Source organism: Embiotoca jacksoni, unplaced genomic scaffold (genome assembly GCF_022577435.1).
Source record: "Embiotoca jacksoni isolate LCO1_2020_lvr unplaced genomic scaffold, fEmbJac1.0.p SCAF_12, whole genome shotgun sequence".
Lineage (NCBI taxonomy): Eukaryota > Metazoa > Chordata > Actinopteri > Embiotocidae > Embiotoca > Embiotoca jacksoni.
The window spans coordinates 15777395-15801964 of NW_027185252.1; the positions used below are offsets into that span (position 1 = coordinate 15777395).

The 24570-nt window shown below is 43.2% G+C and overlaps 1 protein-coding gene across 5 annotated transcripts; it reads left to right on the forward strand.

The window, feature by feature from the left end:
• Nucleotides 1-35: 35 nt before the first annotated feature.
• On the forward strand, nucleotides 36-22804 carry LOC138195555 (kinesin light chain 1-like). Of its 5 annotated transcripts, none has more exons than XM_069145075.1 (17): nucleotides 36-123; nucleotides 6753-7024; nucleotides 7313-7543; nucleotides 8580-8661; nucleotides 9399-9627; nucleotides 9793-9880; nucleotides 10524-10625; nucleotides 11183-11356; nucleotides 11964-12063; nucleotides 13323-13375; nucleotides 13631-13698; nucleotides 13892-14000; nucleotides 14156-14164; nucleotides 14411-14563; nucleotides 20875-20999; nucleotides 21257-21314; nucleotides 21399-22804. In XM_069145075.1, the coding sequence occupies exons 2-17, from the start codon at nucleotides 6776-6778 to the stop codon at nucleotides 21471-21473; spliced, it is 1905 nt and encodes a 634-aa protein (XP_069001176.1). In that variant the 5' UTR covers nucleotides 36-123; nucleotides 6753-6775; the 3' UTR covers nucleotides 21474-22804. The 5 variants fall into 5 exon arrangements, with proteins under 5 accessions (XP_069001176.1, XP_069001177.1, XP_069001175.1 ...); XM_069145076.1 differs by lacking the exon at nucleotides 36-123 and adding an exon at nucleotides 2424-2649; XM_069145074.1 differs by lacking the exon at nucleotides 36-123 and adding an exon at nucleotides 5101-5284.
• Nucleotides 22805-24570: the final 1766 nt, after the last annotated feature.

Here is a 24570-nt window from a genome sequence, read left to right on the forward strand (position 1 = left end):
GAAAGCAAAACATGACGTCACCGCAACACCGAGTCGGCCGCAAAGGCTGCTGGGAGAGTCTCGCCGTGTCGGAGACATTTTGGATTTAAAGGGGCTGAGCTCGCCGTCAGTCTCAAGCTCTCGGTAAGTGAAAGCTGCATTTCTCCTTCCAAAATGTTAAAACTGTTCAAACCCGTACGCGGCCGCGTGTTCATGTCGTGTCCGTTGACGTTGCCACGCGTCAAACCGTTGAGCTCGGGCACGTTAAAACGGACAAAACTCGCGACAGCTCGCCGGGGAGTGGTGCTGCTAACTGGGTTAGCTGGAAGCTAACTGGCAGCGGAGCTGATAAACAGATCAAACCCGTCGACTGGTTTTATAAACTCACGAGTTGACGGTCAGAAAACATCGTAATCGACCCCGCTGAAGGACGTACGAAGGTTAAAAAACGTGGAGATCGTGATCAATAAGAGGGTTGCTGGGTGAAGGGAGGAGAAGCCCAGCCGCGAAGACGAAGTGGGAAATGTGTGAATCGATAGACCAGCTGATCTGTTGTTGTTGTTGTTGTTGTTGTACTTTGAAGTCGTTAGAAACAAAACAAAATAAACAAATGCTCGAGGGGATATTTATCCTTCATGCGTGGCAATATTTTAGCCAGCCGAAGTTTTCGGAGTCGTTAACCGGGGAGACAGTCCTCCTCCAGCTGGTCTGGGAGGAGCGGTGACAGCGGAGGACGGTGTCCGTGTCCACGTCCCTCCTGGTCGTTGCAGGCCCCCCCTGCCACACCCTCCGAGACGGCTGTCTCTCCTTTGTGTCTGGCGGTGATGCCGGCGTTGTGTTTGTGCAGGAAACAAGAGGAGGATTTTCCGTGATCTGGTGGTGTCAGACTTCATCAAGCAGTCAGGAAATCGGCACTGACTTCTTCCACTGGCTTGTTTGTGCTTTTTGTTTTTTTCCATTTCCTAAGCTGGTATTTTACTGCTATGATACCAAAGTGCATCACACCCTTTTTTTTTTTCTTGAAGTTTAAAGGGTTTATAGGATCGCTCATACCCAAACAATTATAGAGAAGAACATAGCAGCTTCTCAAATTATGAGTTTTTATCACCGCCCCGAAGGCAAAAACAATGAATGTGCAATTTACACTCGTGAGTAGTGAGTAGTGAGCAGATTTATATCATTTAAGGGATTTTTTGTTTGTTTTAGTTGAGCCACTACTGTAAGATCAGTTGAATGGTTGTGGTGCGGTGAGGAGAAACGAGGCACTGAGTGATGACGGTGTTCACCAAAGGGAGATGTAATAATGTGAAGTCTGTCCGGAGATGGAGAGACTGTAACGAACACGGATGGATGGACAAACATGACATGATGGTCCAGAGGCCCTCTGCTTCGTGGTGGAAACCGACCGTCGATACGGAGACGCTCAAGTTGTGTATTTAAACGCAGACTTGTCTCGTTATGAAACCGGTCTGTCCTCTTGGACCTTGAATCGACTCCGAGGCAGAGGTGCTGTGATTGCTGTATTTTGTTTTTTTTACGACCTTTGAGCTTCTTGCAAGGTTGAGTCATCTGACTTGTCCATAAAATTCATTTCCAGGTCCACATAAAGTAAATAATGACAAATGATGGCTTCTCTGTTCAAATAAGGATTCTGTGGTTTGAAATGAGCAGCTAATGGTGGCGTCTGCAGACCCAGAAAAACATTTGGATTTAGCCATTTTCTTTTTTAGATTGCTCAAATAAAGCACCCTGTATAAGGTCAGTAATACATTGTGTTACTGTTGGTGCTTTGCATTCAAGCTTTGGGAAGGAGTGAAACTGGTGAGCCACATTAACATCTCCACAGATGCATTTTATTTAAGGCCTTTGCATCACAGCTGATCTCTTGCCTTTCTGAAGTTTTTAAATGGTGTTTTTCTTAAATAAAATCAACTGTCACGTTATCAGAAACTGCTTTTAGTGTTTGCTGGTTGAATTTAGCGAATATTTTGTGGGTTCATTAGTGAGGCGTTTACTGATGGACGTCACGATGCAAATATATGGCGGAGAACTATATTTAGGTTAACCGATTATTTGCACAGCACCAAGAGACGGTGAGCTTAAACATTTCCGACTGGTGTGTCCTCCTCAGCTTCGGTGGCATGTGCGACTCCTCTTTTTTTTGTTGAGCTTGTCAGTTGTGCTGTTGAGGCTGTTTTATCGTGTCTCATTAGACATATTCCTTTGTGTCTGATGAGTAAAGAGAAGCAGCGGAGTCGACATCGGGATGTCTCCCTCCCCCATCCGACCTGCTCCTCTGCACTCCTCTGCCCCCCCCCACCCCCCACCCCCCCCCCGGGTGTGGGCGGGCTCATCTCTTGACGTGCAGCCCGGTCTGATGCTGGTTGTTCTGACGAAGCAGCAGGAAGGTCATCATCATCCTGCAGGCAGCTGCCGTCCACTCCCCAACATCAGCATCCATCGCTGTCCCGTTTCATTTCCGTTTGCCTCCGTTTCGCACAGAGCGTTTCGTTTTTTTTTAAATTTTAAAACGGATCCCTTTGGATTGGGGGAAGCAATTTTATGATGCGCTCTGCTTGCGTGTAGCGCTGTTGCTGGAGGAGGAGACATTATTTCATCAGCTTTTCTCCGTGCCAAACTATGAGGCTCTGATCTGCCCCTGAAACCGAGGTTTGTTTTCTGGTCCAGCAGCAGCAGCTGAAAACAGCCAGCATGAAAGACAGATGGTTTAAGCCTTTAGCAGCCAGTTAGTGGCTTCTGTAATGGATATAAAGATTCTGTCAGTGAAATATGTACCCTTTACATATTTTGTCAGTTGTTTATAAGGTATTTCTCTTCATTAAAAACATTTGTTTTACAAATATGACACCCTAATGGTTTCAGACTGCCGCTGTAAAACTCCATTTGTAATAATCTGCATCTGCTGTAAAGTCCCAATGAGAGGCAGCGACATCTGTTAATACCTTATTTATGCCGCGTGTGTATTAAAATGGCAGGTCAAGCAGCTGCATGCCGAGGGATTTGTGGAAAACGCTTTCTTCGTGTGCCCGTGTTTACTTTTTTTTTTTTTTTGCTCGTTATAAGCAAAGCGGACAACATTTCTTGCTACTCGCAGCTTCTGAACCTCAAGTAATACTTGATCCTAATTGTTTCTGAACCTGGAGCATTTGGATACAAGCCCAAGCCGAGTGAATATGTGTGGCTGGACACTGTAATGTGTAACACGTAGGCTTGACAATGAGTGCATGTTTCAAAGCACTGGGACCCATTTCAGCACGAATAGTGGTCACGTTCTGGACATCATCGTTTTTTGCAGGTCTTTCATTTCACCTCATCGGTCTCTTGCATTTTTATTTTCCTGTTTGCTGCTCTCTGCTGTTGCATTTGTAATATTTATTTACAAACCAAAGATGTCTGTGAAAAAGTAGATGTTAAAGATTAACTCAAGGGGAGCCTCGTGAGGGGAAAAACAACAGAGCCGTTGGACTTCATCACACCTCTTTAAAGTCTTGAAAAATGTGAACTCCAGCTGTCTAGAAGAAACAAATACAAGCGTTCTGAGTATTTTATCAAGGAAAAGATGCTGGCTGACATGAAAGCACTTTCTTTATTAGCTCCTCATCCAGCTAGTCAAACCTTTCATCCGTGCAGGTGTTAAACAGCTGAGACTCATGAGTAACTCTGCAGGGTAATAAGCTGTCTGACCTGTGAAGATCCTTGTTCTTTCAGAGATAACATCTCCTCCGTGTTCAGAAAATCTAGGAGCTCAATAGTAGCAGACCTTATCAGGGAGAAGTGAGCTGCAAAACCTACCGTCAGGTCTTCATGCAAAGCTAATGTCTGCCTCGGCTTCACTTGGACCTCGCCCCTTTCAAATGATGTCCATGTAACCTATGAATGCAGCTCAGCGCATTGTACAAAGACGGAGCTGCTCTTTGACCGTGCAGGTAGACCTGATCTGTTTGTGGCGTTTCAGTAAAGCAGAGTGTTTGTTTGTCTGTCAGCTATCTGAACTGTACGCCGGCGTTCTGCGTTCATCTAAATTCACCCCGATGTGTGTTATTTGTCGCCCGTGGATCAAAGTTCCCGTTTGCACATTTAACTGCTCTGCACGCTTGCAACAGCTGACTGAACCCTCCGGTCATGTTCCTTTTGTTCCACTAAATATAAACATACCGTCACAACCTCAAATGAACTGTTTTCTGCTGATGAATTCTTACAAGTGCTGTTTTCTTACATATATGTTAGTGTATGTTTTACTGCTCGGCATTCGTTTTACATGGAGAGAGACGTTTAGCTCGCAGCAAATACAACATCACTTTTCTTTTCTAGACTTTCATGTTTGGTAGGTGTAATTGTGATGACCTGTGGTTCAGAAACAGTCCATGCTACTATTTCTAATGTGCTCTTCATCAGGAAGGGCTCATTAGTTGTGTGATGAAAAATTCTTAATGGATTTTCTCATTCTGCTTCACTCTGAGGAGCTCGTGTTGTCTCCGTGAATTAGCTTTCTGCTGCTCTTCTGTTTCGTCACGTTAAATGAAAGCAGAAGCGTGATTAGATATGAAATGTTCCAAACAGCAGATGAGAGATGCTCAGTGTCGCCCCCGGGTACCAAACCTAACAAGCTTGGTATTAACCAGTCAGCGCTTCTCCAGCGTTTTAACAGCTTAAACGAGATGTTTTCTGTTTTTCATCCGTCTCACTCCACCCTTCATCTTCTCACTTTTCCATGCACACAGTTCAGGCGTGAAGCTTCTGTCTCCCAAAAAAAGGAAAAGAGGAAGCATCCATTGATATTTTTGCCTTTTTGATGCAGTGCATTTTTTAGGAGTCGTCAGGTTCATAAATCCAAGAGCTGCCGGCAGAGACGTACACGTCTCCTCTATATCCTCCCATACGCCCAGTCGCGTTTGGTTTCCCCGAGTCTCACCGATCCCCGCTGCCCATCCAGAGGTTCCAGCTGTGGGTAGGCGGACTCAAGTGCCGTCCCGATTAAAGCTCATTCCTTCTGGCTGACTGACACTCAGTTGGCCACGAGCTGACTGGTTGCTTGTCTGGTGTCTGCAGTGATACGTCTTGGCATATTGGATAACACTCTCCTGACAGAGCCCAGCTCTGAGTTCATGATGTGACATGAGAAACGTCACTGGATCCCAGCAACAGACCCGCTTGGATGTGTTGTCTATGTTCCCACCGGTGGAAGTGTCGGCTTTAGAGCTGAGCCACGGTCCACTGAAAATACACAAACAAATGACATTTTCTGTGAGTGGACCTAATGAATGGACGGATAGAACTGCAACTGGTAGATTATTTCATTGTTTTTCCGGTTTCAATCCTCTCAAGTGTGTATAACACATTTTGGTCTTGGACTGTATCAGTTATCACAATACAAAGCAAATAGCTATTTATTTCAATTTTTGAGGACTTTTCCTGTTCTGTTTATCTGTTCTGTTTATCTGTTCTGTTTCTCTGTTCTGTTTCTCTTGTAAAAGCGCTGATTTATTACACCGTTGCAGAAATGCAAGTAGCAAAGCAGGGAGCGGCTCACTAATAGTGTAGTGTATATTTTCCTGGAGGCAAATGGCTCTCGGCTGGTGTTTCTATTACTGCGAGCCCCCTTATCCTTAACCCGTTATCCTCACTGCCGCCATGATACAGCGCACATTAGTTTACCATCGGCTGGACTGCAGTTAAAGGGCAGGGCCGCATTTGCGCTGACATTCGCGCGATGTAGCCACCGGTGATGTGGCTCATTGAGTCAGAGGCTATCTTCGGACTGTTTGGGGAAAATAGCACATGTTCCATGCTCTCACCAAAGGGCTGACATTTCTTGAGAACACAATATTATTAAATCTCACTGAGGTTTTCTTTTTCCTTTGACTTGGCCAGCTGTTGAGCTGTATTACTGAGGCTTTTGTCAGGTCGTCCTCCTCTTGACTCTTCATCCAGTCATGCAGCCAGCTTGGCTGGCCTGTGTTTGGGTGCTGGCAGCAGAATGCATCCACACTGCAGCACCTGTGTGTCCTGTGCTTCGCTGCAGCCTTGCTCGCAGCCAAAGCTTATTATAGGTGCCAAATCCCAGCAGTCTCTCCACCAGCATGATACACCCTGTAGCACTCAGCTGTGCATGAAACTACATGTCTTTACTCTGTATGTGGCCATTCATTTAACCCTTGTTTTTCATTATTATTATATTTTGTTATTACTATTATAATGTTATATTTAACTATCTGTATTTTATTTTATTTTTTTTATTATTTTTTTTTTAGCGCATTGAACTGTATACTTTCTAAATTTGTCCAGTTTTTGAGCTCAAAGAAATGCTAACCTATATAAACTGGAATCCCTCATCTCAGCTATGGTGATTAAACATGAGTTCATTTCCCCTTTCATGGCCGTCACATAGCTGGAGGATCACGCTATGATCATATTAGTAGAGCACAGAGATGACGTGCCTGTCAGCATAGAGGGAGGCTCTTCACAGTCAGACGTGGATGTCTTTCAACTGAGAATGGAGAGTGGCTCTTTTCATGTCACACCAGAAGAGAATGCCTTAAATGTTTTATAGTGTAAGATCATTTGAAACTAAAGATACATCCAGCTAATGAGACATGTTTTGTGATAAACAATCACAGCTTGTATCTTTGAAGGATCATCATGAAAATGTCCTTTTAATGTGGCAGCTGCTGTTTTGATTTTCCCACGATGCCTTGGCCCGTCTTCACATCCCCGTTTTTTGTTTGTTTTTGTTTTCCTCAAACCTTGCGCAGGTTTCCTTGAGCTACAAAGAAAGATGTCCACTATGGTGTACCCTCGGGAAGAGAAGCTGGAGAAGCTTTCTCAGGAGGAGATCATCTCTAACACTAAGCTGGTGATCCAGGGTCTGGAGGCCCTGAAGAACGAGCACAACTCCATCCTCCACAGCCTGCTGGAGACCATCAAGTGCCTGAAGAAGGATGAAGAGGCCAACCTGGTGCACGAGAAGTCCAATCTGCTCCGCAAGTCGGTGGAGATGATTGAACTGGGCCTGGGGGAAGCACAGGTGAGACGGGCGGGGAAGGCGTGAGGAGGACAAAATAATATGTTTCTGTTTAATGAGTAGATATAGTTTAGCCATGAGGACGATGTAAGCTAAAAATGTTCCTTAAAATGAAACGCGTCCCACACATCGATGTGCTACTGTCGTCTACTGTGAGTGTTTCTACTTCCTCATTCTATACTGAGCTTGTGTGCTGATCGTGATTCATTCACAATCAGCCCCGGTTTGTTCTCTGACGACTTGTCGCTCCAACAGTTTGTCCGTGTTAAATGTCATTGCTCTTCGTCGCAGGTGATGATGGCGCTGTCCAACCACCTGAACGCCGTGGAGTCCGAGAAGCAGAAGCTGCGCGCGCAGGTGAGGAGGCTCTGCCAGGAAAATCAGTGGTTGCGGGACGAGCTGGCCAACACCCAGCAGAAGCTGCAGAAGAGCGAGCAGAGCGTGGCCCAGCTGGAGGAGGAGAAGAAGCACCTGGAGTTCATGAACCAGCTCAAAAAATACGACGAAGATGTCTCACCCACTGTAAGTAGAGATAGTAAACTGACATCGAGACAGAATCCTTTCATTTACGGTTACAAATCAATCCACTGAATTATAATGACTCGGTCACTGATGTATTTTTGTGAGATTGGGTTCATTTTGAGATATTTCCATTATATTTGTATGTGTTGTTTTTAAGTTGTCCTCACTCCTAAGACGATTCTGTAAACCAGAAAGAGTTCCTTTGACTGTTTTCAAGTTGGCTATATTATTTAGCCTCAGCAGTGACACAAACATGATCTTAGAAATTCCCTTAAAATGACTGATTCCGCTCTAAAGAGAACCACACCGTCGATGGTGATATCCATTACGGGAGAAAAAAACCCATTGCTGTTTATTTATGACAGGAATAACAAATTACGTGGTCTTCCAGGAACGAGCCCTTCTGATGGAGCCCTCATTGATCTGGAGGGAATGAATCACTGCATTTTCTTACCATATTCTTAGTCACAAAAAGGGGCTGTAATAGCCTGTATCCACTAACTGCTTAACTCAGCAGGATCCTGTCCTGCGAGAAGCCTGAAGGTCGCGGTTCTTACTCAAGAAGCAGCTTTTCCTTTTTCCAGCTTTTAACCGGCATTCATCGAATCTTTAAATGAATATGGCTGAATCCAGTTCATCCTTAAATCCAATTAATCCTGTCAAGAGGAAATCATTTGCTCATATGTTTTTATTTTTTTAATATAGATTGTTGAATGTATTGCTCTTAATAGTTTAATATAGCCACGTCTGTTTTTGAAAATTACTCTTGAGATATTACATTCAAAGACTGCCAGAGGGTAAATTAAGTCTCAGGTGCTCAGTAGCTCTCCACTCTGATATTATCACATAAATATCAAGTCTGCATGCAGATATGATTAAGAAGATTGATATGCCCGTCGTTCTTCATTTCCGTGTTGTTTCCTTTATATGTCATTCTTCATTTCACATGTCTGATCAAGACGACGCCTGAGTCGCTGCCCATTATTCCTGCCGTCTGTCAGAGAATCTCAAAGGCAGGTTTGTTTATACTTTTCAGCAGGAGGAGAAGGACCGAGAAACACCAAAGGACTCCCTGGATGATCTCTTCCCCAACGATGAGGAGGAGCATGGCCAAGGAAGTAAGCTCACACAGCACCGAACAGTTCAGCAGCGTCATTAATAAGACCGTAAAACCTGATGAATTAGCTTTTCTGTGATGGATGACTTCTGAAATGATAGTCTACATTTAGACTAAAGAGCTCGTGATGCATGTTTATTCAATAGTATTTATAACATGGGATTAAAATGAGTGATTATCACAGTATTAACTGGTAAAACACCACGTAAATTAAAACCCTTTTAAAGCACAATGTATTTCAATAAAATTGTATTTCAAGTCTAAAATCCCAATGCAGCATGATCCCAAAACACTTTTACAATTGTAAAAGAACATACAGCAAGTAAATAAAATAATTAGCAACCACATTAAAGCATCAATGTTAAAGAAATGTAGCAGGCCTATAGCAGCATAACTAATTGACGCTGCTGTAGGCCGAGCGTTGTCATCAAATTAACCTTTCTGTGGCGAGCAGGGCACAAGTATTTTTGCATTGAAATGACTCAATAAGCAAACTTTCTTTGAATAATAGAAATGCGTAATATTTAATTTGGCATTAAGATGATATCGGCCGTGTTGTGGGGTGTCACATCCTTCATAGAGATAATATAGTGTTGTTCCAATAAACACTTGAATGAAATATCCCCGTCATCTTAATTATTATCCAGATTCAGTTTGCGATATGATCTGGTGTGAGTTTTCTCACTTTGACCAGCAGTCTGAACTTCGCCCTGTGCATGTGGCCTTTGTCCCCCACAGTGCCGCACCAGCACAACAGTGCGGCGGTGGCTGCAGCCCAGCAGGGAGGCTACGAGATCCCAGCCCGTCTGAGAACCCTGCACAACCTGGTGATCCAGTATGCCTCTCAGGGCAGGTACGAGGTGGCCGTGCCCCTCTGCAAGCAAGCTCTGGAGGACCTGGAGAAGACCTCTGGACACGACCACCCCGACGTGGCCACCATGCTCAACATCTTGGCCTTGGTCTATAGGTCAGAAAGAGACCTCCGATAGCAGCTGTAGCTAGTTGTTTGGTTTTTGTTGTGTTTGTTAAATTGCATGTTGACGCCTTTTTTTTTTTTTTTTAACAAATAACGTCAGAGTGTTGAGAAACATTAAGTCTCAAAACATCGTCCCGTTGTCTCTCACTCATGCAGGGATCAGAACAAATACAAAGAGGCAGCCCACCTGCTCAATGACGCTCTGTCCATCCGTGAGAAAACCCTGGGCAGAGACCATCCTGCTGTAAGACTCTGCTGTTCTCATGGCAACCATATTTACACGTGCACACATCCATGTTTGGTCAGATCAGATCAGACCCTGTTGTTGGTTCATATTTGCTCAAAGACTCGGTCAACAGGGAGGCAATAACTGCACAGTATTTTGTTTACTGTCCGGCTCAGGCAGTCTGTATGGATTTCTTCCTCCACCATTAAAGTATGGATTTTTGACCATTGCCTGCAGGCATGGAGGAATCAATCGTGACTGCTCAATGTCTGCCGGTAAATCCAGCATGAACCAAGTCATAGAATAACCAATGGGAAAATATTAAAAGACATTGTGTGTTTCACTTTTGTGAACAGATTTGTAGGAATCGATTTACACTGAAACGCCTCATACAGCCTAAAGGAAGCTACTTACACAGTGCTACTCCCTGCAGCTCTGTGGGATTTGCAGTTAGCTTCATATTTTTCTTTTGACCGGGTGTCAAATCAAATCGGCTGGGGGCTTTTTCTCAACACAGCTTGATAGAACAATATACTACTAGACTGTTGTAGTTTGATGAACAACTGCGAGTGAAGGACTGAAGTTAACTGTTAAGCTATATTTCCAGTACAAAATCTAATCAGAAGTGGCCTCATTTAGGTTTTTCTGTTTCTGTGTCCAGGTCGCTGCAACGCTGAACAACTTGGCCGTGCTGTACGGAAAGAGGGGGAAGTACAAGGAGGCCGAGCCTCTGTGTAAGAGGGCTCTGGAGATCAGAGAGAAGGTAGGCCACATCCCTGGATTGCAGCAGGAGAGCCGTCCGCAGTGCTGCTATCGAGGCCTCATCTCAGGGCTGAACCAGTGAAACAATTAGCTCAGTGTTTTCAAGTAATTAACAGTGATAATATTTCTAAAATGTCAGTGGAGCTACTGTAATACCAGCTGCTATAAATAGGGAAGAGAGGAAACGATTTTCTTAAATTGTCTGTGAAGTTTCCACCACGGGCCGCTCCGGGGAATTATAGGGTTTAATTGAGAGCACGGCTGAAAATGGATAGCAGGCGTTGGGGGAGCGAGCAGGAGACGGATAGGAGACAACTACAAACTACGGAGCTCAGCAGGGTACAAAGAGTCTCTGTGTGCCTGAAAGCTGTATTCTGTACCCTTCCTATTGATCAACGAGCCTTTTATTAGATCTCCTGAGTGGCTGCAGCAGGCTGACGTGCTGCCTGGTGAAAGCAGCAGCAGGATATGAAGCTGCAGAAGGAAGAGATGCACAAAGGAGCTTAAGGCAGAACGTTTTCATTCAATTCAAAACATTCGCTTCTTTATTTCCATCAGGTCCTGGGCAAGGACCACCCGGATGTGGCCAAGCAGCTGAACAACCTGGCCCTGCTGTGTCAGAACCAGGGCAAATACGAAGAGGTGGAGTACTACTACTGTCGTGCCCTGGAGATCTACGAGCGCAGGCTCGGCCCAGATGATCCCAACGTGGCCAAAACCAAGAACAACCTGGTGAGAGAGAAGCTGCTCTCAAACCTGTCACTTTCTAATTCTGTTCATGTTGGTGAGACCTTGTTGAGCTGTGAATGTACCAAGGTCAACACAGGCAGAGGAATTTTATTGTGAACAAAATCCCTCATTTGTTCTGTCAGCCTGAGCTCGGTCTCTGCGGGGGTGTTGAGCAAGGAAATTGCTTTCTGCCTGCAGAGATTCCACCTGAACTATCTTTGAAAACTTCATTCAACTGATGTTTTTCAGTTCTACTATGTGTTCTACTCATGTCTTCAACAAAGCCTTTTTAAAAACAGAAGTTATGAAGGGCAGCTGTTGTTTTACTCTTTCAGCGCAAGTGTTTTCATCCTTAGAGGAGTTTAAATAACTATTTAGTCACCGTTAGTGCTGTTACTGCCTCGCTCGGTTAAGCTGTCTCGCTGATGATAAAGAGGCGGTATGTGCAGAAAGGGAGGCTCTATGGTACGATGTCGTTTTTCATGAGCCTCGGTGTGCAGCAGCGCCACACAGACAAACTGTTCTTTCTCCCTCGGGGGGGCACATTAAGAGGCAGTCGGTCCATTTGATTCAACACTTAAATGTTCATTCACCTCCGTTTCTTCTTCAGGCATCCTGCTTTCTCAAACAGGGGAAATACAAGGAGGCTGAGATTCTGTACAAAGAGATTCTGACTCGTGCTCACGAGAAAGAGTTTGGATCTGTTGATGGTAAGGTCTCAAAGTAGATGTTGTAGCTTGCAGTTCATGTTTAAAAGGTTATTTTTATGTTGCTGTGGTGGAGAATCTTTTGTCTCTCAACCTAAAAAAAAAAAAATGAATATAGTTTGTCAGAGAAAACTGCTGGTGGGTTACATGAAACTAAATACACGGGTTCGATGTATTTTTGTCTCCTCCACCATTGTATCTTCCATCCACTGTTTGTCTCACACCAGCGAGCAGTCAGTTCTGGACAGATGGTTAAAAAGTGGACGATGCTCTTCGTAATGTGCTGACTTCCACCAATGAAGGAAAAGAGAGTTTGCTTGTCTGAAAGATGAACTCTTGCAATTTTCTTCTCTTTTAGCTTAAGATGAGCCTTTCGTCGGCCCTCCTCCAGGGATTAGATTGACTGCTTTGAAAAAGGAGCTAAAGTGACTCGGCACAATGCAGCGAGAAAGCATCTCACATTTTTCGGAGAGGTTTATTTTTTCACGTGTCACTTATCTCAACAATAGTGCCGAGATGTTTTTCAAAAACCTTTCAGCGAGTTGAAGGTGAAAGTGAAGCAACTTTAAGCTGCAACACTTGAATATCTTTTTTATGTTATAGGTGCTGTGTGTGGGTGTTAAAGGCATATTCATTCAATTCACGTTTATTTACATGTTTGGAAGCATGTATTTATAATTTATAATGATAAATTACCGATTACCCTAAAATCTAAAAGTGATTAAAAGAAATTGGCTACTTCTTTGCTTTATTACTTTATTAGATGATCTCTGTCTGTATTGCATCTCTGGTATCACCTATTTTCACCTGCTCCGGTTGTTGCGCAGAAAAACAATCGTGATGGTGCATTTGTATGGTTTTATCTAGATTTATACACCGATTTCCTTCTCAATTCATTTGGAGAAGAATTTGCTAAATATTCATGAAAGCTGTTACTCTATGTTTCTGTATTTACTTTCTAAATAAGCTCGGGAAAATAGTTTAGTTGATTCAATCTTTATGTTGTCAAGAACTGTGTCAAATATCTAGCTAGACTTTTAATAAGTTGATCTTTAATGTGAAAACTGGCTGGTTAATCATAATCTTATCCACAAATATCTGATGCTTAACTTGTCACTTAAGAGGCAGGTGGAATTGACAAACCGTATCACTGAGCAGTGATAATGTTAAATCTAGGATTCATTAAAATGTCAGGAGATGAAGTTATTATGCTGTTTTCCAGTCCTGTGTGTCGACCGTCTCTCGTCTCTTTCTGTCTGCAGCTGAGAACAAACCCATCTGGATGCACGCAGAGGAGAGAGAGGAGATGAGCAAGGTGAGCGGCTCTCTGAGCAACCTCAAAGCAAACAGGAGGTTTTAAATGGCCTTTTCAAAGGTTGAGAAAGAAGTCACATCCTGGAAAGTGAAATATAATCCTCCTTTCAGGGCCATGCCCTGCACACACACACAACATAAGCCCATAGGTTATATGATAGTTTTCTGTAAACAGAGGAAAAATGCTGCTGATCCAGTTCTCACCACCACTCCCCCTCCAATGCTTCTCTTGCTCTTGTCCTTTATTTACTTCCAGGGCAAGCACAGAGACAATACTCCATACGGGGAGTACGGAGGCTGGTACAAGGCCTGCAAAGTCAACAGGTGAGTCAAAGACTGGGCACAATGAACACACATGCTGGAGGCCAGAAATGAAGCTGTTTATTTAAGTCATATGAGGGAATGACCTTTAATTTTTCCGGATAAGGTTTGAGCCTTTTCCTCCAGTACTTTCTTCCAGCTGTTGCTCATATGAATTTTGACTAAATGTCCATGTGCCTGTCTGTTCTGCGTCCAGCCCCACAGTGAACACCACCTTGAGGAACCTGGGGGCTCTGTACCGCCGCCAGGGCAAGCTCGAGGCTGCCGAGACCCTGGAAGAGTGCGCCGTGAGGTCTCGCAAGCAGGTCAGCAGCATGTCCTCACTGAGAAATGCTCATTTCTGCATGCAGATAACTTCTCAGTTCTGTTTTTTTCTGTGAATTCTGAAATATGTCCCCCGTGTTAGGACAACAAATCTCATGATATTTCTTTCCCTTTCCCTACATTGCTATGGATCCAGAGCAACACAGTAAGTGGTTTGTCTCTAACTGATAGCCCCCCCATAAAGCCCCCACCCCTAACATCACTCCCATCTCATAGTCTCACAGTCATTTAAAATATGTCCTTGTCTCGTGCTTTGAACGCATTAAAAGAGAAGGAAACGCAGAATAACGTTTAATTCCTCCACATAACTTCGCACTCTCACTCATATCGACAAGCTTATCTCTGCGTCTGTGCTCCTTCTCATAACAAAATATGTGTTTATATGCATCAGGGCATCGACCCCATCCACCAGACACGTGTGGTGGAGATCCTGAAAGATACAGAGGGCGACAGGCGGAGGAGCAGGGACAGCCTGGCCAGCGTTAAGTATGAGAGCGGCTCTGAGACCGGCGAGGAAGTGAGTATGGGCGTGGAGTGGAACGGGGTGAGTACACATCCACTACAGTTTAGTCAACAAGGCCAGCGGCCTCTCTGAAAGAACAAGGTGGTGTTGGTGCTATCACAGGGAGAGTGGACCAGTACAGCGCATCCTTCCGGTGAATAGAACGCAAAACAAAAGACAGTGACTGATGTAAACGGTGTGCAGTCAGATGACCTGTGAGTAGGAAGCAGGAACCTTTAGCAGGAAGTGGATTCCTCTGGCTCCTGGATCTAAATCATCAGAGGCGGTCAGGAAGCAGCTCCAGACGATCCCCCTCGCAGGAAGCTCAGGAAACCCTTTTGTTAATGTGGTCAAACTGCAGAAAAGCACCTGGATGACCCTATGATGTCAGTCACCATCATCATAATCACCATATTATTCATCAGCGTGACCCTGATAGCTGAGTGTTTGCGGCATCGCTGGTTCAGTTCCCGGTCAGCCGGGCTTTTACTGCTTGTCATTCTTCAGATCTCTTTCTCCACATTTCCTGTCTGTCTCCACTGTCCTTATTAAAGAAAAGGCAAAAAATTATCCAAATTAATCTTAACATAATATCATTCATCAGTCATTATAAGATGAATATGAGTGAGATTATAATGGAACTTGCACAACCTGCTCTCTCACAAAATTATTTTAAGACCCACCATCTTAAAAATTCATCAGCTGATTGAAAAGCAGTTGTTGAATAGTCTGTACCAGTCCATCTGCTCTCTGTAGATACACCACATCTTTCCCATGAGGTTATCCTGGAAAAAAAAACCTTTGACAAAATGTGAAGCTGATTGAGTGTCTTGGCATGCTGACCCGTTGTTTTTGACAGCATCGGAGTTCGCTTCGGATTACATGTTTTTTTGTTGTTCATTGCTCCACAATGAAGCCCTAATGTCTTATTTTAATAAATGGTTGTTTTGCTGGCAAATGCTTCTGCGCAAGTGGAACAGTAACAAAAAAAAAAACCAAAAAAAAGAAGAGGCACAAGCTCGGTCTGTGGCACCCCGGCAACAGATTAAATATTTATTTGATCACGTGGGACTCTTGAGATATCCAGCCTGTCTAAACCCCTAATAGGATGTCTCATGTTTCCACCATTAAGCACCACCGATAAGGTTCCTAATATCCTCCGTGCTCGTACATCTGCACAGTAAACTGGGCGGCTGATATGTGATGCTTCATCCGGCTGCTTTATTTCCTTTCGCGCTGTTGGCTGTTTCACGCAGACCAACGATTCTTCGTGTCATATCACCGCTGGGCTTTTATTTCTGTTTAGGATTTGTCACCCATCTCCCTTTTTATGAAAGGGATCAGTGAAAACGGTGCCGCATGCAGCTAAATATGCCCAACGAGAGCTGGGTCACAGCCCCCCTGGTGAGACTGGTGTGAGCCAGAGAGCTGGATTGTGCCGGCAGGGATGCCTCGTCCGAGCCTTGTGCCTCTCCCCTCACTTAAGTGCAGCCGCGCCCTTCGCTGCACCAACCCTGTCCAAACATGCATGTGGCAATGCCAGCCTGCTGGGCTCACCCTTAACACGCGCACTAATGGCCCCTGTGTGTCCCCATGTGTTTGTCACATGGCTGAGAAATGTCTGTTAACATCACGCCTGCTGCTCTCTCCCTCATGAAGTAGAAAGTTGGGGTTTTAGTTGTGTGAATGCGAAGGCTTCTCTGCACACGTGCGTAACACAGCTACTCAAAACCGCTTCAAAATGTCCCTGCAGTAAAAAAATGGTAACGGCATGTGTTCTCACCCGAGTGTGGACCTGTCTTGTCTTTGAAACTTGCGATGGCATGCAGAGGATTGCAGGGTGCGTGCTGGCCTTTCATTACCCGCCCCGGCAGTAGAAACTAAATTCACACAGTCCAGAGTGAAAATGTGTTCATGACATTTTCACGCTTTTTACTGATTGTTTCTGTAAGTTAGTCACTGTGCGTTGTGCTTTTGACTAAAATAATTTTGAACAGATTCCATCCATCCATTCATTAAGAGTTGTAAACACGTTTAACTACAACTCGGGTGTCTTGTGTTTTAGAGAATAGACTCGGAAGTTCTGTCTCGGTATTTGCTTAACGATCGTGTGATAAGTTTGTCAGATATCTCTCGCCTACTGTTTAATTTGACCGAAACATGTCTTCCACTGTCTCCTCTGCTCTCAGAAGGTCTAACGTATCACTGAGGCCTTAAATACTTGAACAGACGCCTGCTGTTTGTTTATTGAATAATTCAGATGGGACTAATTGAAGTTGCCATTTCCAGGAGCTCATTTACTTATACAAGGAAGTAACACTGATGAGATGACAGCCGTCAGCAAACTTGTGGTTGTGTTAATTAGTTACTTGTATGTGTCTCTTTAAAATGCATGATTTGACTCACAAGCCCTGTACGTGTGTGTAAAACTGCTTTGTGCTCTCAGCTTGAATGTGCTGCCTGCTAGTTTGCATGTTTCCCACATTTCAGCTTTTGCCCTTTTTATTTTTTCCCTCTTCTGTTTGTCACTAACCTGCGTCCTTGTTGATTCTTCTTGCCATGACAACCAATCAGCCTGTCAATCAAATTTCCCCTTCTCGTTCAGTGGATTGTACTCTCCCTCTTGACCTCTTTACTCCACACAATAAGCTTGGGTGGGTTGTTATATGAATAGGGAAGATGATTAGTTTCTTAGTCATCCCTTGAAATAACGGAACATTAGACGAGCCCCGGCTCGTTTTGGAGGATTCAGATTACGTTTTCATCAGTCAGCAGATACAAATTTGGCTTTTAGCCTAAGGCGTGTTTCATCATCAGTGCGGTGGCTCTCTGAGTCTTCCCATTTCAGTGCTAGTGTTGCAGATGACCCACGTCTGCAGTGCACAGCTACTGGCTGGCTGCCGTGTGCCAGCTTCAAGCTTTCTGGTATCCCAGGAGGAAAGAAAAGCAGCTGAGTCACGGTGACTGCAACCACCAACCGACTGCACCACCGACCTGCTTGTTGTCGTGCAGCTTCTTCGACAGCTGTAGAGAAACACGGCTCTCGCGGTGCCGTGTTCCCACACTTTGTGGGTATATTCGGACTCCAAATTGAAGGTGTTGGAAGTAAATCTGTTGGAGGGTAGACAGCGCAGGTCAGCGAAGGAAAGCGACGCAGCTCAGATCTGTTGACGTGTCGGTGTGTAGCACAGGAAGCCCAACCCAGAGCTCTTAATCTCACCATGTGTGCTGTTTTTGTCTTTTTGTCTGTTTCTCTTTCTCTTTTATCAGGCCTAAGCCATCAAGATTATTCCTCCATCCTTCTCTCCTTCCCCAACACAATTACAAAAGGATGTGTGTTGTCGTTCCCTCTGGCCTTCTCTGTCCCAACAAACCAACAGCTCCTCTACCGTCCCCGGTGCCCCCCCCCCCCCTGCGGCAGAGACTCAGAAAGCCCCCTCCTCCCGGTTGTCATCTCTGTCCCCTGTTCGACTGACAGCTGCTGGGACGTTTGGTCTTCTCATCTCTGCTCTGTTTTTTTCCTCTCCTCTTCCTTTCACCCCCTCCCCACCTCACTAACGTGTGTCGTCCTCTCTGTCGGAAGCTGTTACTTCAACTCTTTCTCTTAACATTTAAAAAAAAAAAAACAAGTCATTGTGTGTGTAAATCTTTTCCTGTGAGGAAGTCACTCGCACATTTTTCCTCTCTTCAGCACCCATTTGTAATTTGTCATAGGGGCATAGTAGATTTATTTGGCTTGTTAAAGGAGCAGGAAAGTTGTTTATTGGAAGGAGGCAAAACAGAAATGCTAGCGATGGCGGCCTTGGCCCCAGGCATCACTCCCAAGTTACAGTCACTATCAAATCAGTATGTTACACAACGATTCATTTCCACATGTGCTCTGCATTGGTTTCACTCAGAATTCGGTTGTTGTCTTGAGCACTCGAAGACAACAAGTGAACGTTGACCTCAAAGCTAGCTTCCAACTTGGTGCCTGTATTTAGCCATAGTAGTATTTTTTTTTTTTTTTTTTTAATGTGTATTTACTGATTTTAACTAATGTCTGCAATCAAATGCTTAAAAACAGGTTTGAAATTAATGGTACTGTATAGTTTGACATGCTAATCAGAATTGGTGAGAAAAGAGAAGGGAGCGTTGACATTTCTTTTGTTTTTATAGATATATTTCCTATTCAATTTTATTTTGTATGACATTGTTTACATTTTTTTTTTTTTTTTTTTTTTTTTTTTTAAATGCTTTTGATTATGATGTGGCTGAATATAAAGGCAGTCGAACGTCAACACTGCTATTGTGTTGCCTGTTGTGAAAGACCAGATGGGGCCAACATGAGGAAAAAGTTTGACAGCAAATTGGTCCGATCACAGCAAGCTCTTGTTGCCATGGTAATTCATTTCCAAGTTGCTCTTACCGGCCTCAGTGTCCTTGGTTTGACAGAGCACTCACAGAGGCTCTGTATGTACACAGTAGCATGCATTTACAAAGGGAATTGGCAACACTCACCGATGCTGTAAAAGCCATCCGGAGCATCGAGCACAAACACTTGACGACCTGAGAGAGCGTGAGATAATAATAGATTTCAACAAAACAAAAAAAGAAAAGAGGAAAGGAAAGGAAAGGAAAGGAAAGGTGGAGGTAAATGCTCAGAATTGCCTCGATGTGTTGGAGTTGAAGCTGGTGTTCAACACACGTCTGGACTCCCCCAGTAGTTTTAGTGTGTACTTGTGTATGTTTCGGTGGTACAGTCGCAGTGACCTCTCTGGCTATTGACACTGTATTTTGAACACAAAGCTCAATGGAGTGTGTTGCCATTATATTTTCCCTACACAGTGGTTTGCAAGTAAACCTTGTCACTTTGGTGAATCATACTGTTCTTGCCACCAAACGTACAGTGCGAGTGTTTCCTCCAGATCAACATGTTATTTCAGATGTTTAACTAACTGAATGTAAATGACTTTAACATCATGGAAGTGTAATTGTAGGCTGTATTTATAGATTTGACAAGTGCATTCACTATACGGCTTTTCAGTATGCTACTGGCCTTGATTCTTCATTCCTTTCCAACAAGTACACCCTAAACTTCTCATGCAACTCTGAACAAAAGAATCGACTCTGTTCATCACATCATTATGGCAATATTGTTGTTAGTGGAATGCTTATTTATTGAACTGTCTATTCTTGACATATATAGCGTGACTTCAGTTTCCTAAAGTGGAAGAACATAAATGGTAAGGTCTCTAAGCACTATCTTAGTAAGTAGGACTGCATTATATTTACCATTCTGCATTGTGAAGATTATTGCATCAACACTTGTTGGTATTCTCAAATAAAGTTTTTCATTTGTGAAGTTTGTCTTTTCTCTGCATCGTGAAATGTTTCATCAGTGGAAACACAGTCGGTCATGTTCAATGTTCAATGGGAGCCGTAGAGCCACACAGACGCACCTACACTGAAATTTAACCCCACAGCTCCCCCTGCTGGTGATAAACATGTACTGCATATTGATGATCACCACATCAAACACTGCTCATACAGTAATTAGTGTGGTTTGATAAGTGGTTGGTAACTAAAACACACTGTGTAGGCCAGCTGGGATGTATCTAATAATGAATGGATGGATGGATCAATTACAGGAACATGTACTGGAACTGTTATAGCTCCAATTCACAATTATTTTCATTATTTATTAATCTTGTTTGTTAATTTTCAAATTGAATGAATGTTTTTTTGTTTTTTTTCTGTAAAGCATCACAGATGTTGGTAACATTATCCTGAAGATGAGGGGGACTTATTATTGTTACATCAACAAACCAAAACCCAAAGATGTTTAGTTCATTGTCAAAAAAACAAATGAGCACATTTTTTTCAGTAAAGATGCAGAAAGGAAGCCACATTTGGCATTTTTTTTCCCTCAAAGAATGAATTGTTAATTATCTGCTAATTATTTTTCAATCATTCATTGTGCTCTTGTTATTGTGGCTAAAATAAAAGTAGCACACGCCTCTCTGTTTGGATGACAGTCAAAGCCCCACAGCGGGATTCCTGCTCGATGGATGTGAACTGGAGTCACTGCGGTTGACTCTAATAATGTCACGGGATAAAAAAAAACGTTATCAGAAAATTGAATTATGACAACATAAACCTATCATTACCGTCGTATATATTTACAGACGCAGTTAAATATTTCGGTCTCATTTAAATCATTTTTGTGCGACTTCTGCTGTTTGGCTGCAGCCAAACGTTCATAAACAAACGCGCATCCGCACAACTTAAGAGAAAGAAGAAACCTTATTTGCACCTTTGAGCTTTTCCCCCGCATGATGTGTGTGTGCGTGCGTGTGTGCGTGCGTGTGCAGGACGGCAGCGGAGCCCTCCAGCGCAGCGGCTCTCTGGGGAAAATCAGGGACGTGTTGCGTCGCAGCAGCGAGCTGCTGGTGAAGAAGCTGCAGGGCAACGGGCCGCCCGAACCTCGCAGCACCAAGTAAGAGCTGAAGGAAGCCTCTTTCCTGAGAGGCAGCGGGCTTCCGAAGCAAAATCATACTTAGGAACTTTTTTTTTTGAAGTTTCAGTAATGTCTTTAGGAAGTGGGCTCTGTTGTGGTTTCTCGGGTAGCGTTGAGCCCGAAAGCAGATTCGGAGGTTCGGAATTGAATCGAAACCTCTTTTGTTTTGTAGTCTGGTCTCGGATACCGTATGGAGATGATTTATTTATTTTTTTTTACTCTCGTTTGTTCCACAGCATGAAGCGAGCTGCCTCCTTGAATTACCTGAACAAAACCAGCGACGACCCGTTCCAGGTGAGGAACACTTTCTACGGAGTCTGTTAGATTACGTCAAATGAGTTCATTGTTACATCTGAACCTTCATTTCCGTCCCGTCAGACTCGAGGAGGCGGTAATTTCAGGGAGAGCCGAGGCCTCAGCTCCAGCACTGTGGATCTCTACACGGGAAACTGAGAAGCCGGCGGGGGGCAGACGGATCTCGACCCAAAGATGCGCCTTCCTTTGGCTCCTTCTCCGAGCCGGAGCGATGGCCAACGACGCGACCCACTCACCCTTTCTCCTCTCAGCGTCTGACCCAAAGACCCAGATTCTCCCAAGATTCTGAATCAAAGACATTTCCACTCATCGAGACGAATGCATTCAGAATTTGCGAGTCATTTTTCCAGTTTGATTTTAACTTCCAAGTTTTTTTTTTGTCTTCCAGGGACAGATCACTCTTATTTCCTTCATTTCGGCGTTGCCTCAGTGCCTCCTGAATGTGCCCAAATATACATACCTCACCGCTGCCCCTCATTCACAACAGATGAACTCGTCCTCGTACATTTATTCTTTCACTATTATTTCCTCTTCCTGTGCCATCGGTTGTTTAATAAGTAGATTAGATTTTATTTTTTCTACATGTAAATAAAAAGATCGTGTAGATTTTGTTTTATGTCTCCAACAATAGAAAAATAGTAAATAGACATGTTGGATTTAAAATGACAAAGTGAAGCTGACATAATTACAACAACTTTATATTTCAATTTTAATGGTTATACATTTGCTTGTTGAGATTTATTTGCAATGCGAGGGTGTTGGTTAAAGCTTTGGGATACTACTGACGTGATTCCTTTGATATTTACTAGTAAATAACTGCTGCTTTTAAAGTCTGCAACTCTAAAATCCGAGTGGTTGTTTTTTGTTTTTTTTCCTGCTGCTGATCTCAGTTTTTCTTCCACTGCAGAGAAAAACGCAGTTATAATGAACCTGAAAAACAACCATGAAAAATGCTTTTTAAATTGTAAATATGAAGAAAAAAAACCGGAACTCCTGAATGATCTCTTGTGCCACGCAAGACTCAACAGCAAGAGCGTCTGTGCATCAGTCGACTCTGCGGGTTGGAAGCTGTGAGCACATCTTCTAATGTTGTTTACAGTGATTCAGATGTGTGACCATGACGATAGATTTTTGCACAATTCTCCGATGGATGTCTTTGATTGCATGTTTTATTGAAGCTACTCAAAAGAACTGGAATGTCTTGTAATTATTTTGTTTTCCTCTTTTGTTTTACCTGTTTTCTTTTCATGCTGTGTAATAAATATGTAAAGTAGAATCTGATCATGAGTTTAGAAATCATGGAATTGATCAGGAAGTTGGTAGGAATAGACCCGAGTATCATTATTGGTAAGAGTTGAATGTGCATTAGTTTGAATCTGGATTTTAGATAATCCCATTAGTCATAAAGACTGTCTCATGCAACTCTGTCTGATCTTGATACAAAAATAAAACCAGCTATTTTCTATTTCCAGGTGTGTCATTTATTCTTATGGCATCGTATGTAGTTGGTTTGAAGATTTTGAAAACTTTAAATTCTTAAATGGACAGATTGCCTTGAAAAAAAACTTGAAGATCCTTTGACCGATGTTTTGTCCCGTCCTGTCCATAAACCTGCAGATTATAACTCCACCAAGCAAAGTCTTTAAGGTCTGACTTGAGTGTGGGAACCTTGTGAACATAAAGCTTTGCCAAGAAGTGAAGTGTCTCTGAGTTTTCCCTCCTCCTCTTCCTGGTGGGAAGTCAGCCTGGGGTTTCTCCGCTCACTGGTAATCTCTCAGTATGTCAGAGCTTTAATGTGGAGCTTTGAATCTGAACCAATCCCAGGATGGTTTTGGGCTCCGCTGAGAGCTGTCAGGCTCCAGCAAGTCGGAAGCAGAGTTCATTAGTGCATGTGAGTTGACACCATGGCCTCATACAGTTCAAATAAAAGCGTGAATGTTGCAGCTCCTGCCTGCTGTTGAAGCACTCGGAAGTCAGGAATTCAGGCGCTCTGGTTTTTATGAATGAATCTCAATTTAATTGTTGTACTACTACTACTACTACTACTACAGCCGCTTCAAAGCATCAAGTATCGCTGCGTTCGCCCCTTTAATCTTTTAGTCTGGTTCACTCCTTGTTTCTGTCAGCCACAGTCGCCCATGAGCCAGCTGGACCAGCAACATGGCACCGGTCCCACACTCAGTACGACCAGTGGTGCCAGCAGGGGCCTTCACCTTGTGGTCAGGGTGATGTGTCCTGGTCATGTGAGCTCACACAGGAGTTTAACTGTAATGTGAGAGCACCGTGATTCATGATTTTCCAAAACAACACTATGCTAAGCACAATCAGGGACAGTAGACAGCATCTTTAGAGCATAATAGACTTGCAGGAGTCAAAGAGCAAACAAATAGAGGTCTAATTTGGATCCAATTCAAACAACATTTTATTCATTTCCAATTTGTTTAACCTGCAGGACATAAACGCATAATGCACTTTGTTTAAAAAAATAAATTATTAAATTAAATGAAAGTAGCTGGGATTATGTGCAGTACAAATGTAGTGATCAGATTGAACCAGGGGGTCGCAGTGTTGTACTCCTTATCCCAAATCGGGCATCTGCCACCGGAAGCCGCTCCGTAGGAGGAGAGGAGAATAACGCTTCAATTAACCACAGGTTCACAGACTGATACAGGATGTTTGATTTCAAAATAAAATGTTTTTCGGGCTTGAATTTTGGAAAGTGCGAAATTATAAATCTGTAAAAGACTTGGTGGGCTTTGTATTGTTCAACTAAAGATAACAAAATTTGTATGACATGGCTAAAAATTGCTAAATATACTTATAAAACATTTTAGTGATGAAAGTCCATGTAATTAAAATATGCAAGTGTGCACAATCAGCAACAGGGGCATAGAAAACAAGGTATACTATATATTAAGCACATACATAATATGGAAAGAGAAGTTAAGTAATGATAACATCTAAAAAAAAAAAAATAATAATATAAGAAAGAGTAAAAAGATTCACAATAAAAATAGCTTTTTTTCTAAAGATGTTACACAGCATGAAAATACAGGCAAAGTGATTCAAAGGTAAAAAAAAATATATAAAATGTATTTTTCTAGAAAGTACTGTTGCTACAATTTCAAAAAAAAAATGTCGAAGAAATCAAACGTTATGACATTTTATTTTGTAAGTGTACACAGGAAGTTACGTGCGTCGTTTCGGCTCACTTGACGTTGATGGAACAAAATTC